General features: G+C 42.0%; 1 protein-coding gene across 1 annotated transcript in view; it reads right to left on the bottom strand.

Moving 5' to 3' along the window:
• LOC106578714 (structural maintenance of chromosomes flexible hinge domain-containing protein 1-like) overlaps positions 1-16,738 on the bottom strand; it is a 36,880-nt gene extending 20,142 nt beyond the window's left edge. The window contains 13 exon segments of the mRNA XM_082966042.1: positions 6,071-6,170; positions 6,505-6,649; positions 8,420-8,539; positions 8,827-8,904; positions 9,094-9,134; positions 9,231-9,344; positions 9,442-9,548; positions 9,696-9,809; positions 10,109-10,297; positions 10,506-10,686; positions 11,197-11,340; positions 16,239-16,405; positions 16,592-16,738. Coding sequence (XP_082822168.1) covers positions 6,071-6,170; positions 6,505-6,649; positions 8,420-8,539; positions 8,827-8,904; positions 9,094-9,134; positions 9,231-9,344; positions 9,442-9,548; positions 9,696-9,809; positions 10,109-10,297; positions 10,506-10,686; positions 11,197-11,340; positions 16,239-16,405; positions 16,592-16,738 — 1,647 coding nt within the window.
• Between the last annotated feature and the right edge of the window lie 1,492 nt (positions 16,739-18,230).

Below are 18,230 nucleotides of genomic sequence, written 5' to 3'. Positions count from 1 at the left end.
ACTGTTTTATTTACTATAACTAAATCACATTTATTTTAAGGAAAACGAAAACATGATGTGTGCTGCAGTAGGCTTTAGAATAATGCAAAACATATCCTTGACTCTATCCAACTTGATGTGCGGGAAACAAACGATGCCAGTCAGCCTGCCCATCAAATCGAATTTCAAACATAATGAGAGCTAGCCTATAGACAAGAATAAATTGACAACAATCTGATGAGTGACAATATTAGGCCTATCAGTTATCAAATGGTTAATTATAGATGCAGGGAAAGGATCATCACTTTATCAAATCCTCCTTCAGAGTCACATGCAGGTAAAACATGTAGATTTCTATATACACTGCTCAAAAAAATAAAGGGAACACTTAAACAACACAATGTAACTCCAAGTCAATCACACTTCTGTGAAATCAGACTGTCCACTTAGGAAGCAACACTGATTGACAATAAATTTCACATGCTGTTGTGCAAATGGAATAGACAACATGTGGAAATTATAGGCAATTAGCAAGACACCCCCAATAAAGGAGTGGTTCTGCAGGTGGGGACCACAGACCACTTCTCAGTTCCTATGCTTCCTGGCTGATGTTTTGGTCACTTTTGAATGCTGGCGGTGCTTTCACTCTAGTGGTAGCATGAGACGGAGTCTACAACCCACACAAGTGGCTCAGGTAGTGCAGCTCATCCAGGATGGCACATCAAATGCGGGCTGTGGCAAGAAGGTTTGCTGTGTCTGTCAGCGTAGTGTCCAGAGCATGGAGGCGCTACCAGGAGACAAGCCAGTACATCAGGAGATGTGGAGGAGGCCGTAGGAGGGCAACAACCCAGCAGCAGGACCGCTACCTCCGCCTTTGTGCAAGGAGGAGCAGGAGAAGCACTGCCAGAGCCCTGCAAAATGACCTCCAGCAGGCCACAAATGTGCATGTGTCTGCTCAAACGGTCAGAAACAGACTCCATGAGGGTGGTATGAGGGCCCGACGTCCACAGGTGGGGGTTGTGCTTACAGCCCAACACCGTGCAGGACGTTTGGCATTTGCCAGAGAACACCAAGATTGGCAAATTCGCCACTGGCGCCCTGTGCTCTTCACAGATGAAAGCAGGTTCACACTGAGCACGTGACAGACGTGACAGAGTCTGGAGATGCCGTGGAGAACGTTCTGCTGCCTGCAACATCCTCCAGCATGACCGGTTTGGCGGTGGGTCAGTCATGGTGTGGGGTGGCATTTCTTTGGGGGGCCGCACAGCCCTCCATGTGCTCGCCAGAGGTAGCCTGACTGCCATTAGGTACCGAGATGAGATCCTCAGACCCCTTGTGAGACCATATGCTGGTGCGGTTGGCCCTGGGTTCCTCCTAATGCAAGACAATGCTAGACCTCATGTGGCTGGAGTGTGTCAGCAGTTCCTGCAAGAGGAAGGCATTGATGCTATGGACTGGCCCGCTTGTTCCCCAGACCTGAATCCAATTGAGCAAATCTGGGACATCATGTCTCGCTCCATCCACCAATGCCACGTTGCACCACAGACTGTCCAGGAGTTGGCAGATGCTTTAGTCCAGGTCTGTGAGGAGATCCCTCAGGAGACCATCCGCCACCTCATCAGGAGCATGCCACGGCGTTGTAGGGAGGTCATATAGGCACGTGGAGGCCACACACACTACCGAGCCTCATTTTGACTTGTTTTAAGGACATTACATCAAAGTTGGATCAGCCTGTAGTGTGGTTTTCCACTTTAATTTTGAGTGGGACTCCAATTCCAGACCTCCATGGGTTGATAAATTGGATTTCCATTGATTATTTTTGTGTGATTTTGTTGTCAGCACATTCAACTATGTAAAGAAAAAAGTATTTAATAAGATTATTTCTTTCATTCAGATCTAGGATGTGTTGTTTGAGTGTTCCCTTTATTTTTTTGAGCAGTATATTTTGGATTTTAGATTCTTCAAAGTAGCCACCCTTTGCCTTGCTGACTGCTTTGCACACTCTTGGCATTCTCTCAACCAGCTTCACCTGGAATGCTTTTCCAACAGTCTTGAAGGAGTTCCCACATATGCTGATCACCCGTTGGCTGCTTTACCTTCACTCTGCGGTCCAACTCATCCCAAACCATCTCAATTGGGTTGAGGTCAGGTGATTGTGGAGGCCAGGTCATCTGATGCAGCACTCCACCACTCTCCTTCTTGGTCAAAAAGCCCTTACACAGCCTGGAGGTGTGTTGGGTCATTGTCCTGTTGAAAACAAATTATAGTCCCACTAAATCCAAACCAGATGGGATGGCGTATCGCTGTAGAATGCTGTGGTAGCCATACTGGTTAAGTGTGCCTTGCATTCTAAATAAATCACAGACAGTGTCACCAGCAAAGCACACCTACACCATCACACCTCCTCCATGCTTCACAGTGGGAACCACACATGCAGAGATCATCCGTTCACCTACTCTGCATTTCACAAAGACTTGGCAGTTGGAACCAAAAATCTCAAATTTGGACTCCACCAGTCTAATATCCATTGCTCGTGTTTCTTGGTCCAAGCAAGTCTATTCTTCTTATTGATATCCTTTAGTAGTGGTTCCTTTGCAGTAATTCGACCATGAAGGCCCGATTCACTCAGTCTCCTCTGAACAGTTGATGTTCAGATGTGTCTGTTACTTGAACTCTGTAAAGCATTTATTTGGGATGCAAACTGAGGTGCAGTTAACTGTGCTGCAGAGGATAAGTTCATTAGAGGTAACTCTGCATCTTCCTTTCCTGTGGCGGCCCTCATGAGAGCCAGTTTCACTATAACGCTTCATGGTTTTTGCGACTGACTTGAAGAAACTTTCAAAGTTCGTGACATTTTCCAGATTGACTGACCTTCATGTCTAAAAAGTAATGATGGACTGACATTTCTCTTTGCTTATTTGTTTTTGCCATAATATGGACTTGGTCTTTTACCAAACAGGGCCATCTTCTGTATACCACCCCTACCTTGTCACAACACAACTGATTGGCTAAAACACATTAAGGAAAGAAATTACACAAATTAACATTTAACAAGACACACCTGTTAATTGAAATGCAATCCAGTTGACTACCTCATGAAGCTGGTTGAGAGAATGCCAAGAGTGTGCAAAGCTGTCATCACGGCAAAGGGTTTTTTGGTAACTACATGATTCCATAGTTTTGATGTCTTCACTATTATTCTACAATGTAGAAAATAGCAATAATAAAGAAAAACCCTTGAATAACTAGGTATTCTAAAACTTTTGACCGGTTGTGTGCACACTCACGCACACACATTGTGTGCGCACACACATTCGGAAAGCTAACATAACAAAATGTGGAAAAGGTTACAGCCTTATTCTAAAATTGATTACATCTTTTTTTTCTCATCAATCTACACACAATACCCCATAATAACAAAGCGAATACAGGTTTTTCTATATTTTTAATACATTTGCAAAAATTAAGAACTGAAGTATCCAGACCCTTTACTCAGTACTTTGTTGAAGCACCTTTGGCAGCGATTACAGCATTACGTCTTCTTGGGTATGACGCTACAAGCTTGGCACACCTGTATTTGGAGAGTTTCTCCCATTCTCTGCAGATCCTCTCAAGCTCTGTCAGGTTGGATGGGGAGTGTTGCTGCACAGCTAATTTCAGGTATCTCCAGAGGTATTATATCGGGTTCAAGTCCGGGCTCTGGCTGGGCCACTCAAGGACATCCAGAGACTTGTCCCGAAGCCACTCCTGCGTTGTTTTGGCTGTGTGCTTAGGGTCGTTGTCCTGTTGGAAGGTGAACCTTCGCCCAGTCGGAGGTTCTGAGCGCTCTGGAGCAGGTTTTCATCAAGGATCTCTCTGTACTTTGCCCCGTTTACCTGTCCCTCAATCCTGGGTACCTGGTCACCTCCCTGACCAATGCCCTTCTCCCCAATTGCTCAGTTTGGCTGGGCGGCCAGCTCTAGGAAGAGTCTTGGTGGTTCCAAACTTCTTCCAGTTAAGAATTATGAAGACCACTGTGTTCTTGGAGACCTTCAATACTGCAGACATTTTTTTTTGGTACCCTTGCCCAGATTTGCGCCTCGACACAATCCTGTCTCGGAGCTCCACGGACAATATGCTCTGACATGCCCTGTCAACTGTAGGACCTTATATAGACTGGTGTGTGTGTGTGCCTTTCCAAATCATGTCCTATCAATTGAATTTACCACAGTTGGACTCCAAGTTGTAGAAACATCTCAAGGATGATCAATGGAAAGTCATATAGCAAAGGGTCTGAATGCTTATGTAAATAAGGTATTTGTTTTATTTTTTATACAATTGCAAACATTTCTAAACCTGTTTTCGCTTTGCCACTATGGGGTATTGTGTGTAGATATATATAGATAGATAGATATTAAACAAATTTCTACTTGGAGTCAAAGTATTGATATAATATCATCCAAAATAATATTGCGACCCCCCCCCCCCCAAATAACTAGTATTCACTAGGAACGAAACCAATCAAATAGGATATGGACTACCTTAACTTGTCCAATAAACACTTGTTTCAGGGGGTTTTCTGCATAGAAAAGTATTTCACTAAGTGTTTTCAGGCCGTCTATGTCCAAACAGGAAATAAGTTTTACTTAAGACTAAAACAAAGAATGTAGAAAATGGACCTATATATTTTTTAAATGAGATTACATTTGAGAACTAGAAAATCACCCAAATAAAAGCTAGGCAGTCAGGGAGAATTAAAAACATGATGCATTCAGGAGTATTTTGGTCATGGCATTGGGCCCCCATTGATATTGTTTTAGTCACTCAGACAGTTCTCAGCCCCATGGCAAGATGTGCACTGCGGCCAACAAGAGGATCTCAAGCTCCATTTTGCGCCAGAAAAAAACCCTGCATTTCATTGTCCGTTGCAAAACACTAATGAATACAACCCTGGTAACACGCTGAATGGACAGTGGCCCTAAAATGCACATACTCTGGGACAATTGACACACCCTCTTGCTCAACCCTGTCGGGCTGAAATGGTGTTTTGGCAGACTGCCTATTTAGTGCTTTTACACTTTTGGAATTCAGTAAAAGCATTCAAATGTATGAGCATAGAACACCAAAGACAGAACTCTGGATTGAACTTCAGATTTGGGAAAAATATGAACGGGAAGAAGCCAAGTTGCCAAGTTCGTGATGGGGATATAAAGTGCATTATATATGTAATTCTTCTGCTTTGGAAGACTTGGCTATTCATACCGCCGGAATCAGGGTGTAGTATGATCTTACCTGGCAGCGGACAATCAGTTTGGGTTGAACTGTAACGTTTCCTGCTTCGTCATGGACCTCCACATCAAAGCAAACAGAGGTTCCATTCTCCACAGTGATTGGATTCTCTTGTTTCACTTTGAGTGAATCTGGGTTACTTGTAAAACATTCAGCTGACACACTACTATGGAATGTCCTTCACATGTACACAATATAAACTACAGTGCTGCTTGTAAAACACTGTTTAAGCTACACATGTTTTTATAAGGCCTAAAGGCTGATGTATTTTTCTATCCCATGTCACCCTAAGTAGCCATCCAGCCACAGCTGGACAGCATCAGCAACACCAGGGGAATAATTTACTTAAAATCCCTTATCAGGATCTACTTTACCCACAACCCCCATTAAATAGGATTTTTCTTATTATAGCAGAGCAGCAGTCCCCCCCAATGTGGTGCCGTAAATCAGTAATTATTATTTAATATACAATTTATTTTTCTTAATTTCTTTTAAAGCAAAAAGGTAAATTCATGGTTTATCAAATAAACATGTTTTCCTCTGAATACCCAGGTGGACATAAGAGTATAAACATTCTTTTACTTTGTGACTTCTTCAACATAAATCAATCACTTTACCAGGGAGAAGGCTGATCTTCAGAGACTGCAAGTCCTGTTTGAGGCCAGGCAGGACCAATTTCATGTCGTGCGTCTGCTGAGACGATATTACCAAACATTAGCCGAGGACATAATTTGAGAGACCTTTCAGTTGTCTGTCTCGTTGTGGTTCATCTGGACAGAGTTAAAGTGAGAGCCCTGCAGCCTTGAAAACCAGCGTCTCTGACCTTGCTCTGGTAGTTGTGCACCGCGCCCCTGGCTCTGACGCCCTGGATGGTGAAAGTGGTCCCACTAGTGGCCACCCCCTCATAACTCAATTCCAGGGAACTGAAACACAGTAACAACCACCAGCTAAACAAGGAGGGGCTGAAATTGTCTGGCACCATGAATAACCTGAGACTCGGGCTGAGCCCTGCAGGGAAGAGATAACCGATTTCTTCCGGCTAGATGTCAAGATCAAGCTTCTTGGTCACAGCAGAGACATTCAATCCCCTCCTGGGTCAAGATGTTGCCTAAATAGTTTAGTGCATAAAAAAAAGCACCTTGTGTGCATGTTCGCCAAAACGGTATACCCCGTATGGTACAGAAACAGCATGACTATGAACATCTGGATACCAGCCAACTCTAGTAACCATTTAAACAATTTTTGTGTGTAACCTACCTGCATTCCAGAAAGGGCTTGAGGTTGGGAGGAGGACAAGCAGAGTGACCGTATTCATCCACCAGCTCCAGTGGGATTTTAAAAGGCACCCCCACATAGAGAGGTGTGTTCACAATATCCACCACAAACCTATCTGCACTGCCCTCTGGGAGAGGAGAGACAGCGAGAGAGGGAGAAAAGAGCACTGCCCTCTGGGAGAGGAGAGACAGCGAGAGAGGGAGAAAAGAGATGGGTCTTTAGGCGATCAATCTGATTGTTACCGGAGAGGGTCAAAGCGTTTCATGTATTTCAGTCTGACTTCACAAAGATGGTTACTAGCAATGTTTCCTCAGATTTCTTCCAGCACCGGGCTAATTTCAGGTTGTGAGCAGAAACAATATCATTTTGCGAGCATTCCTGCACGTGTTAACTGTGAACACAGAGGCTGTACCCACTTTTAAAAAAGGTTGAACTCAAGCATTTTCATCTCCATATCAAATCATTTCTGGGTAACAATTAAGTACCTTACTCCGAGTTCAAAAATAGCTTCTTAGCATAGAGCAATTTCTCAAGCAGCAATTTTGCTAGGATTGTTGGAATGGCATGAGTGGGGAGGGGAAAACTGAATATTAGCTGTTATCAATTTACTGCATGGTGATGTTACCATGGAAGGCCAAAATTCCCTCCCAACAAAACAGGCTGAAATTTCAAGCAATCTTTTCAACAGCACTTACACTAAAAAAGGGCATTATCAGAATTTTCTAAATATTATTCCAACCTCAGTGTGGAAATATATATTAAACACAGGAAATCATGTTTTTGAATGCACTGGGCTTTAAGTTAGTTTCAGACAGCAGCCAATAGGCTATTGTGGCTTTTTGACCATAATGTTGGCCTAACAAAACCAATGGTGCAAATGCCATAACATTTCCACATAGATACATATTTCCACATGGATATTTGTGGGCTCCCGAGTGGCGCAGCGGTCTAAGGCACTGCATCTCAGTGCTAGAGGCGTCACTACAGACCCTGGTTTGATCCCGGGCTGTATCACAACTGGCCGTGATCGGGAGTCCCATAGGGCAGTGCACAATTGGCCCAGCTTCGTCCGGGTTAGGGGAGGGTTTGGACTAGTTAAATAAAGATTAAAATAAAGTAAAAAATATAGCTGTTGACTACAATGGTGTGGTGTTCAATGTAGGCATACATTCAATGATACTTTAAAAAAACATCATGCATGGCTTGACACTGATGTTTTACTCGAGCTCAAATCACTATATAAAAATAAGCAATGATCAATTGGCCAAATAGGTCTGAAAATTTCATTGGGTTATGATGCAAGAAACCACTTTACAAAATAAAAATGGTTATTATTACTACCATTCAGAGAATCATACAAAAATGTATGCTACCCTCTGCCAATTGGCTTATTTGCATTTTCAGCCTCAAAATATCACACTGCCCCTTTAAGACAAAAAAATCTATTTTCCTGACTCGCTTTCAAAGACAGTTAGATATGTACAAGTTTTGTGCTCTTGTAAGGAAGCAAATCACTCCCCCATTGTTGACCAAAATTGCTATAACCAGGGGAGTAAAGCACTAACCAGCAAAGAAAATCAACAAATGTGCATACTGGCTCTGCGATCTCAAATGCGCATCTAGGCTACTCTCCGACCGCTCGTGATGTAAAAACCGCTTGGGCTTTGAAATAGAAAAAGGCTACTCAGATGCACTCCTCAGGCTCAACAAAATCACCAACTCAGTCTTGAAGTTAGATTGGGTTTGCTGCATTGATTCAATCTGTTTAAAGCCAGGAAAGATACATTTTTGTGAAGTTGAATCTCATGCATCTCTGCAGAGACTGGTAATTCCTCTGCACGGGACTGCTTCAGGAGCTGCGAGGCCGAGCACACAGCTTACGGGGAACATTGGTTACCAGTAATGGAGAAGTCCAGTGTGTGGTTGGGCAGCTGTTTCCCAGCCCAGACAGTAGCGTTGCTCTCGTTGAGTACCGTGTTCAGTTGCAGGGTATACTTCCCCAACTTGTTTAGGTTCCCTACACAGGGAGAACAACACTGTTTAACCACCAGAGAGTCAGACATTATGACAAACATTGCATCATTAGCTAGTAACAAAAACGTGCATATTAATAAAAACATAAACATTTGCTTTTTTCTTTATTTAAGAATTTAGGGAAATGTTTTCCATAAATTTATGTTCTACATTTAAGGAAATTTAGAACATATAAATACGGTTTTACCATACTTAAGAGGAAACTCTAAATCATTACAATAAAGTTAGAAATAAGAAATTAATTTCCAGTAAATTGAAACAAGAAAGTACCCATGGCTCTGAACCAGAATGCCCACTTGGCTGAATGTGCTGCAATGTGAAAGTTGGTCTCCACATCACCATTAGGTGCTAGGGAAAAAGAGAGAAAACTATTTATGACACGGTATACACAAACTAGCCATTGAAACAGTCTGCCAACAACATAATAACAGCAATCATTCTTAGCATTCAAATTAACTTACAATGCCAAACAACTTTAAGTTCGATTGAAAGTGCTTTCCGTGCTGCGTTTTGAGTGGCTGATGATATCCTACATACCGGCTCTCCTTTCTTGTTGAGAATTTCCACATGGAGAGGCCCTGCAAGGAATGAAAGGGAGATCCTACCGTCACTCACAAATATGTGCATACTTAGGATACAGTATCAAAAATACTTAGCAGATAGCACGGAGTTACTGTGTAAGGTGCAGGGAGCCCATCTCTGTAACTAGTGGAGTGCCTGCTGTCTGGACATCATTCTGGGTCCAGGGGTTGCCCTCCGGCCAGGTCACTTTCAGCTTGTCTGGGGGTCTGAGGCAAAACAGGCACAAAACCCATGAACCACTGGGGCTTAAGGGCCACATTCAAATGTATATGTTGGGATTTAAATCCAAAATGGTTCGCTCACTTGGCTAGTTCATCATCAATGCTTGTCTTTATGGCTGCATTGGTAACCACTCTGTCAATTTTGGAGATGGGTCTAGTCTTGACTTCATCGTACAGCACCTTTGGTTCCTACGGAAACCAATATAAAAATGGGATGATTTTACAGGCAAAATCATTCAAATACATATGAGTAGACAGAAGATTGTTTATATAAAAAAAGGCACACAGAGCAAAGCGTTACTACTATCATTCTCTCTGATGACATCCATGTCTCACCATAACCACGTGCACCTGCCCTCCTGTGGCGTAGACATCTCCCTCGTGATCGCCGTACAGTAGGAACTGAACAACAGAGCCGAAGAAGATGGGCTGCGTTTTCTCAGACTTCACCTAGAAGGAAACAGATTTAGAGCTACTTAATGATCAGGCTGAATTTAGAGATGCTTAAAACAGAACGTTTATTAACACTTCAAACACAGCAACCAAACAGTTCTGTTGCCCTTTTTCAATCAATCTTTCCTCATTTGCTTGCATCCTCATCTCCTTCTCAAAACAGAGCAGAAGGTCTGAACTTTTTCCTCCAATGTGGTAGAGAATGAGCCTCAGAGAGGATGCGAGGAATCATAGAAAGACAAATTGAGATTGAGCCAGGCTCGACTGTCTAAGTAAGAGGAAGAGAGGATGCTCACGTATTGGCCGGCTTTGTATGTTCTACCGTCCCTCTCGATGGAGGAGAAGGTAGCCCAGGGAGATTGCATCTTCTTGGTGGCCACGTCCGTTCGTGTAATGGTGCTCTTGAACGTCACTTGCTTGTCCCACGTCTCGTGGCAGGTCTTCAGCCACTGGTGAAACTCCTTCTGGATTTTAACTCTTTGTTCCTGGGAGGGAAAATGACATGCATCAGTAACAGTAATTTTTATTCCACATCATGGTGGTAATCCATCAACTGTTAACATCACACAACTGTCTAATAAGAGTCTAAGTGTCAGCTGTGAGGCTAAAATTTGCTTTAATATTTTCTTCCACCCAAGAGGAATGGGGTTTGCTTGTGACAGACCATAAACGTCACAGACACAGGGAAGCTACCTGGCCATTCACGATGTGTGTGAAGAAGATCTCATTCTTTAGCTGCAGCTCCAGGTCCATGAAGGTGAGCTTGTTGGTGCTGACCTGGAACCTGTCGTTGGTTAACAGAACCCCTGAGAACCTGCTGTAAGACTCTGCAGGCACTGTCCCTGCCTTCTTGGGGAATGTGCACCAGTCAAACCTGACACACGATGGACACAGAAAATTCAAACGTTACTTTAAGAAAACAAGAAGGGAATACATCACTGAAGAAAAATGCATTATTGAAAGTGTATTTGGAATTCTTTACACAGATACAGTTGTGTATGGGATGAGACGTCCATTCCAGAAACACTCAAATATCCAAAATCTTTTGGATGATACTGTCCTCATCATCCTCTTCCGCAGCTGGTGAAAATGAAAGAGGGAACAGAATGAAATCAAAGATGAGATTACATGAGCTTTACAATAAAATGTACATTTCAGATGCTACATCATATCATTACTACTCAGTACTCTAGGTTATGACACTTACATGATATTACATGGCCTACTGTGATTTAAAAGCTTGACCGTGACCAATGTGTCCAAACACACGTGTCTATGTAGGGAATAGGGTACCATTTGGGATGCAAATTAGATTACCTGGTATGGCACTGAGGTCTTCAGGGTAGGTTTCCCTGTCATAGAGGAAGGGGTGGTACCTCAGGACACCTCCACTGTTCCATCAGCGTCTGCGTAGACCCTGAACTCAAATGTGTCAGCTGATGCGTTGATGTAGAGTGTCTGCATGTCGTTGTCGATCTCTCGGAGGTTCACCATGCGAGGGATCTTGGGGAACTTCTCCAGTAGAGATCTAAAACGGCAGATAAAGAGATGAGGATCAATAATATCACAAAAGACTAGAGTTAGAAAATAGGCATCTTCAAAGACTGTATAGATGCTCTTGGATGACTATTGTCTGTAGCACTTGTCTGGAGTACCATAAAATAAATTAACACATAATTACATGCAGGGCCTAAAATTGACATTTTGGTCCACCAGGCAGTGTGGCAGGTAAATTAAAATAAATCTACCAGCCACTCAGATTTTCTTCGAGACAAAATATTTTTTTCGCAAAAATTACACCAACAAAACACCAAAAAAAACAGATGAGCATGCTTTGTAATGTTTCTAAAACAATAACTGTTTAATTTCATTTTTTGTGACCCAAGTTATTTAACCAAAATATCACAGATGTGAAGAAGAAAAAAAAGTTCACCTGCGCCTTTAAGGGCAGGAGGTTACAGTGGTAAGGTGACTGAGTCATGTTTGTGCCTGTGAGATTGAGTCGGATACCCAATTCACATCATGATGCATTTCATTACGCCATCTTCACTGAGTTTTGCACAGCAACTGAACGTGTAGCGTTTGTCTCGCATTTATTTTGGGAGATTACAAAATATGACCTTTTCATTCGAGACATGAGAAATATATTGTTTCAGGTGTTAATAAAACATGTTTTGTTTAGTTACTTTTTCCTCAACTTGTTTCTCTTTATTTTAAATCAAGCTAGCTTGCACTGCAGAGCAGCTAGCTAGCTAAAAGCTAGGCTAAAGATACCATTGTAGCTAGTGACCTCCACCTAACAATTATCAAAAACAACAAATAACACTTAGGCTTCTACCTTCAGTTTATACATATTATACATACACAATCTATTTTACAATAGTTATATTTTGTTTGTTTTTAGTCCTTCCTCTATTTCTGATGTCTATTCTATTTGTAACTGCTATTTCACAACATTTCTGAACCTACATACATTTTACAGACCTGTATGTTTTACATTGGTTCTTGTTATTAGTCCCACCCTTCAGCTCCATTCAACCCCTCCCATCTATCTCTAACACCATCCATTTTGGATTTCTATTTGCCATATATTTTTCAACTGTGCTGTGATGCTACCCAAAAGTACTGAACCTTTCTATTGTCATAGTTTCTACAGATTGTAAATGAAAGATAAACATTTTTGCTAAAATAATTATTATATTATTGATTGATTGACTATGAATTTTCAAATCACCCAGTATTGCTATCTGCTGCATTATCTCCAGGTAAATGTTACAATTCTTCAGCCATTCCTGGACCTGTGTCCAAAAACGAGCTACATATGGACAGTACCAAAATAAATGATCAAATGACTTTGCCTCCTCACAGCAAAATCTGCAGAGCTGGGAAGATTATATATATATATATATAGATAAATAAAATAAAAATAAATATGGGGGATACATTCTATTAGTTGCAAGAATTTTGTATAATAATTTAAATAGAAAAATTTGACGTTTTGAATCCAGCGTTGTTTTGTGTGTCAATTCATAAACCATGTGCCATGGAATGGGTACATTGAAAATCTCTTCCCAACTATTTTGCAATTTATTTGGCACAGCTATCAATTTTCTGGTCCTTAAATGAAATTGGTATATGTTTTTATTTATCACAATTTTCTTTAACCATTTATGGTCTTTAATGCAAGGCCGACAGACAAGTTCCTTACTTTTTCCCCCTTCTACTTGCCTCTTACATTTTTGTGGTAATGGTGCAATTAGTTGGTTGTAATTTTGGGTAGAGCAGACATTTCCATATGTCTGTGTTAGCTGCATGTGTGACATAACTCCATCAGTCCTATTTATGATTTAATTTAGAAAGATGATAGCTTTTTTTAATCAATTCATACATTTATATTATTTATATTATTATTTAATATGTTCTGTCTTTTCTGGTGGATTAAACTGAAATTGCAACCAACTTTCAACGGCTTGTTTAAAAAAATTACGATATTTTGGAGATGAGCAGTTGTAATCTGAATAAAGGGAAAAAAGGCCATTATTGAACATGGGGTGAGACATTCCTACCAATTTACTAGAGAACCATTTCAGATTTAAGTATAACTTTTGTATGACTGATGTCTTTAGTGAGAGGTCTAATGCTTTAATATTTAATCATTTCTGCCCTCCGAATTCATATTCATTATATACTGCTCAAAAAAATAAAGGGAACACTTAAACAACACATCCTAGATCTGAATGAAATAAATAATCTTATTAAATACTTTTTTCTTTACATAGTTGAATGTGCTGACAACAAAATCACACAAAAATAATCAATGGAAATCCAATTTATCAACCCATGGAGGTCTGGATTTGGAGTCACACTCAAAATTAAAGTGGAAAACCACACTACAGGCTGATCCAACTTTGATGTAATGTCCTTAAAACAAGTCAAAATGAGGCTCAGTAGTGTGTGTGGCCTCCACGTGCCTGTATGACCTCCATACAATGCCTGGCCATGCTCCTGATGAGGTGGCGGATGGTCTCCTGAGGGATCTCCTCCCAGACCTGGACTAAAGCATCCGCCAATTCCTGGACAGTCTGTGGTGCAATGTGGCATTGGTGGATGGAGCGAGACATGATGTCCCAGATGTGCTCAATTGGATTCAGGTCTGGGGAACGGGCGGGCCAGTCCATAGCATCAATGCCTTCCTCTTGCAGAAACTGCTGACACACTCCAGCCACATGAGGTCTAGCATTGTGTTGCATTAGGAGGAACCCAGGGCCAACCGCACCAGCATATGGTCTCACAAGGGGTCTGAGGATCTCATCTCGGTACCTAATGGCAGTCAGGCTACCTCTGGCGAGCACATGGAGGGCTGTGTGGCCCCCCAAAGAAATGCCACCCCACACCATGACTGACCCACCGCCAAACCGGTCATACTGGAGGATGTTGCAGGCAGCAGAACGTTCTCCACGGCGTCTCCAGACTCTGTCAAGTCTGTCACGTGCTCAGTGTGAACCTGCTTTCATCTGTGAAGAGCACAGGGCGCCAGTGGCGAATTTGCCAATCTTGGTGTTCTCTGGCAAATGCCAAACGTCCTGCACGGTGTTGGGCTGTAAGCACAACCCCCACCTGTGGACGTCGGTCCCTCATACCACCCTCATGGAGTCTGTTTCTGACCGTTTGAGCAGACACATGCACATTTGTGGCCTGCTGGAGGTCATTTTGCAGGGCTCTGGCAGTGCTTCTCCTGCTCCTCCTTGCACAAAGACGGAGGTAGCGGTCCTGCTGCTGGGTTGTTGCCCTCCTACGGCCTCCTCCACGTCTCCTGATGTACTGGCCTGTCTCCGGTTAGCACCTCCATGCTCTGGACACTACGCTGACAGACACAGCAAACCTTCTTGCCATAGCTCGCATTGATGTGCCATCCTGGATGAGCTGCACTACCTGAGCCACTTGTGTGGCTTGTAGACTCCGTCTCATGCTACCACTAGAGTGAAAGCACCGCCAGCATTCAAAAGTGACCAAAACATCAGCCAGGAAGCATAGGAACTGAGAAGTGGTCTGTGGTCCCCACCTGCAGAACCACTCCTTTATTGGGGGTGTCTTGCTAATTGCCTATAATTTCCACCTGTTGTCTATTCCATTTGCACAACAGCATGTGAAATTTATTGTCAATCAGTGTTGCTTCCTAAGTGGACAGTTTGATTTCACAGAAGTGTGATTGACTTGGAGTTACATTGTGTTATTTTAGTGTTCCCTTTATTTTTTTGAGCAGTGTATAAATAGGCCTTTTGAATTTTGTCTGGCTAGCCATTCCAAATAAAATGTAATATTTTTTGTTCATATAATATAAAAAGCAGGTCACTAGGTCATAATATAATTGGCTTAACAGCCAATGTGTATTATTTAACATTAGTCTTAAAATAGTACTCAATTATAGGAATGGGTAATCGTTTACAAGTTTCTAGCTATGCCATAAAGCCATCACCGAAAACCACATTTTCTTCTTCTTCTCTGTTTTGATAACTTCCTGTTCTTTGACGGACTCTGGCTGGACTAGTAGCCACGTTGTCTTCCCTTCCCTAACAGTTGAAACTCAAACATAACATAGCTTGTGAACCCCAAAAATATTGTAAATTTACAAGAAACAAGGACAAAGTCTTTCAAAGGTATCACTTTCATTTCAAGTAAATTAGACCAGATTTTATGCCTGACGTGCACACAGCCCCCAGCCAGGCAGGGTTCAAGCGCGAGATGGGATAGGCTATAGTAGGAGTCGTAGTTTTGACTTTGTGCGATTAAATGACCAACCATGAAACCAAAAAATGGCAGAAATCTTTAAATAGCTACTGCAGAATTTATTTTGCTATACATGTGATCATACTTGACTATATTTTATTCACAAATACGAGTGAAACTTCTCACACTCTGAAGCCCTAACCGTCCGCCAACGTGACTGGGCAAATAGACATCTTACCCGCCAATGCCAAAATCTACCGCATTTGGCAGGTGTTAATTTTTGGCACTGATTACATGGCTACTTGATCAAAATTGTCACTTTTGTGCAACTGATCTTCTCACCTGAATGTCAATGTTGGAGACACAATCAGAGTTACGGTAAGAGGCTTTCATGTCGTTCCCATTTAGGCCGTGAATGTAATAGTGATACAAGAGGCTGAAACAAAGCAGATTGAAACCAATGAAGATGTAGAAATGAAAAAGAACTAAAGAGGACAATAATTCAATCAGATTGGAGGGTTAGGGTATATGGGATCAGGCAGTGTAGGGTGATTACTCATTCCGGGGTTCTCACCCTAGGTACAGATCTAGAATCAGATTCGCCTACCATAATACTAACCTTAACCATTCGAGAAAAATGCTAAATTGAGTCAAGATCAGTGGCTAGAGGCAACTTCACCCTACTCCGAGCAGACTCACGCCAGTTCTCTGGTCCACAGGTGGATGTCCTGCTTGAGGAAGGTGATGTGTTCAGGCTGGATCCCTGTCACCACCACAGCTGTGAAGCTCTCCTTTCCCACCTCCTCAGCAATCAGCCCATGGAGAAAGCACTCCTTGTCATCTCTCACGTGGGACAAGTCACCCATCTGCATGGGGGAAGAGTTAACATGGATGTCATTACAAAGAAGATGGTCGCTGTGGGAAGGATAGTAGTACAGCAGTTGGACCTAACACAGACAGGTTAATATTTCAAAGTATGGATGGATTGAGATAACCTTAGTTTTGTTGATTACATAGTCAACATTTTGGGTGATCTGTGGGTAATCCCTTACCTTCCTGTTTCTGATGAAACCACTGTAAATATTGTCATTGTTCCGCTCCTTCCTCTCAAACTCTTCTTTTGAAATTTCGAATTCATGGACATCTGGTGAGCTCGCTGGTTTGGTGATAATCTTTAACAAAGGCATATCAAGGCACATCGTGCTTCAGTCCATTAGGGGAATATGGCAAAATGGAGGAAAATGACCAAGAATTAAACACTTACCCGGGTTGACTGTCCAATGTAGAACACTGCTTGTTTCCCCTCCCACACCTAAATATGATATATCACTGTTGAGACTACGAGAGACTGGATCAGGGTGAACATACTCAGCGTGTGACGATAGCTATAGGGAATGCGTCAAAAACATATTTCTAGTTTATCCCCGTATTTAATTCTTTGGAAAGTGCACTGCAATTTATATTTACTGTGAGTCACTAGCTACGTTTCCATTAACTTGTCCAGTGATGTTTTGTCGTCATTTAGAAAGTTTGCATAGAAAAATCGATGCAACAATTGCCTGCTATGGTGTGTTTCCATTGAACTAGCTTGTGTCAACAAAAACAGCTAGACATAATGACAGGGCTGTAGCAGAGCAGGTCGAGCGCTTCAAGTTCCTTGGTGTCCACGTCACTAAGGAAGGATTATGGTCCACACACACCAACAGTTGTAAAGAGTGCACAGTTTGGTATGGCAACTGCTTGGTATCCGACTACAAGGCGCTACAGAGGGTAGCGCGTACGGCCCAGTACATTAGTGGGGCCGAGCTCCCTGCCATCCAGAACCTTGATACCAGGCGATGTCAGAGAAAGGCCCTAACAATTGTCAAAGACTCCAGCCACCCAAGTCATAGACTTCTCTCTGCTACCACACGGCAAGCGGTACCGATGCACAAAGTCTGGAACCAACAGGACCCCAAGCCATTAATAAGACTGCTAAATAGATAACCAACAGCTACTCAGACCATGTGCATTGAACCTTTTGCACATCACCTACACTGCTCTTACTGTTTTTCTATCCTGTTGCCTAGTGACTTTATCCCTACCTATATGTACAGCTAGACATAATGTACCCCTGCACATCAACTCGGTACTGGTACCCAGTGTATAGCCAAGTTATCGTTACTCATTGTGGATTTATTCCTTGTGTTATTATTTTTCTATTAATTCTCTCCCTCCCTCTCTGCATTGTTGGGAAGGGCCCGTAAGTAAGCATTTCACTGTTGGGTCATTCCACGAAAATAGTGGCTTTCCTGTCCCGGCCTTATTCACCAGTAAAAACACAAGTGTGAGATGACAAAAAAAAAATGTTTTGTTTTAACTGAAGTGTTTTATTATTAATATAACATATGTAAGACAATATTGCAAACAATTTTGTATATATTGTAGAGCACAGTCAGTACCATGAAATTAGCTTGTCCCTCAGGTCAGGAGTCATGGTTTAATGACATATTTTGAGTTTTAAAATATATTTTCTTCCTCTAAATGTCATAATGCAAAGGAAAGTATTATAGTTATTTAGTGGACTACTTAAAAAACTAAAATGGCAAATAAATATTACAAATAATAGCTGTCCCTCAACTTCATGTCACTGGCGTTAAAATGTATAAAAAAACACCACTCTGAAGAAATGCAACATCCTTGTCAAATTCT

The sequence above is a fragment of the Salmo salar genome, chromosome 19, assembly GCF_965601325.2.
Source record: "Salmo salar chromosome 19, fSalSal1, whole genome shotgun sequence".
NCBI classification, from domain to species: Eukaryota; Metazoa; Chordata; class Actinopteri; order Salmoniformes; family Salmonidae; genus Salmo; species Salmo salar.
Note: the sequence above shows the minus strand (reverse complement) of the source record. Positions and strands in the feature narration are given on the sequence as shown.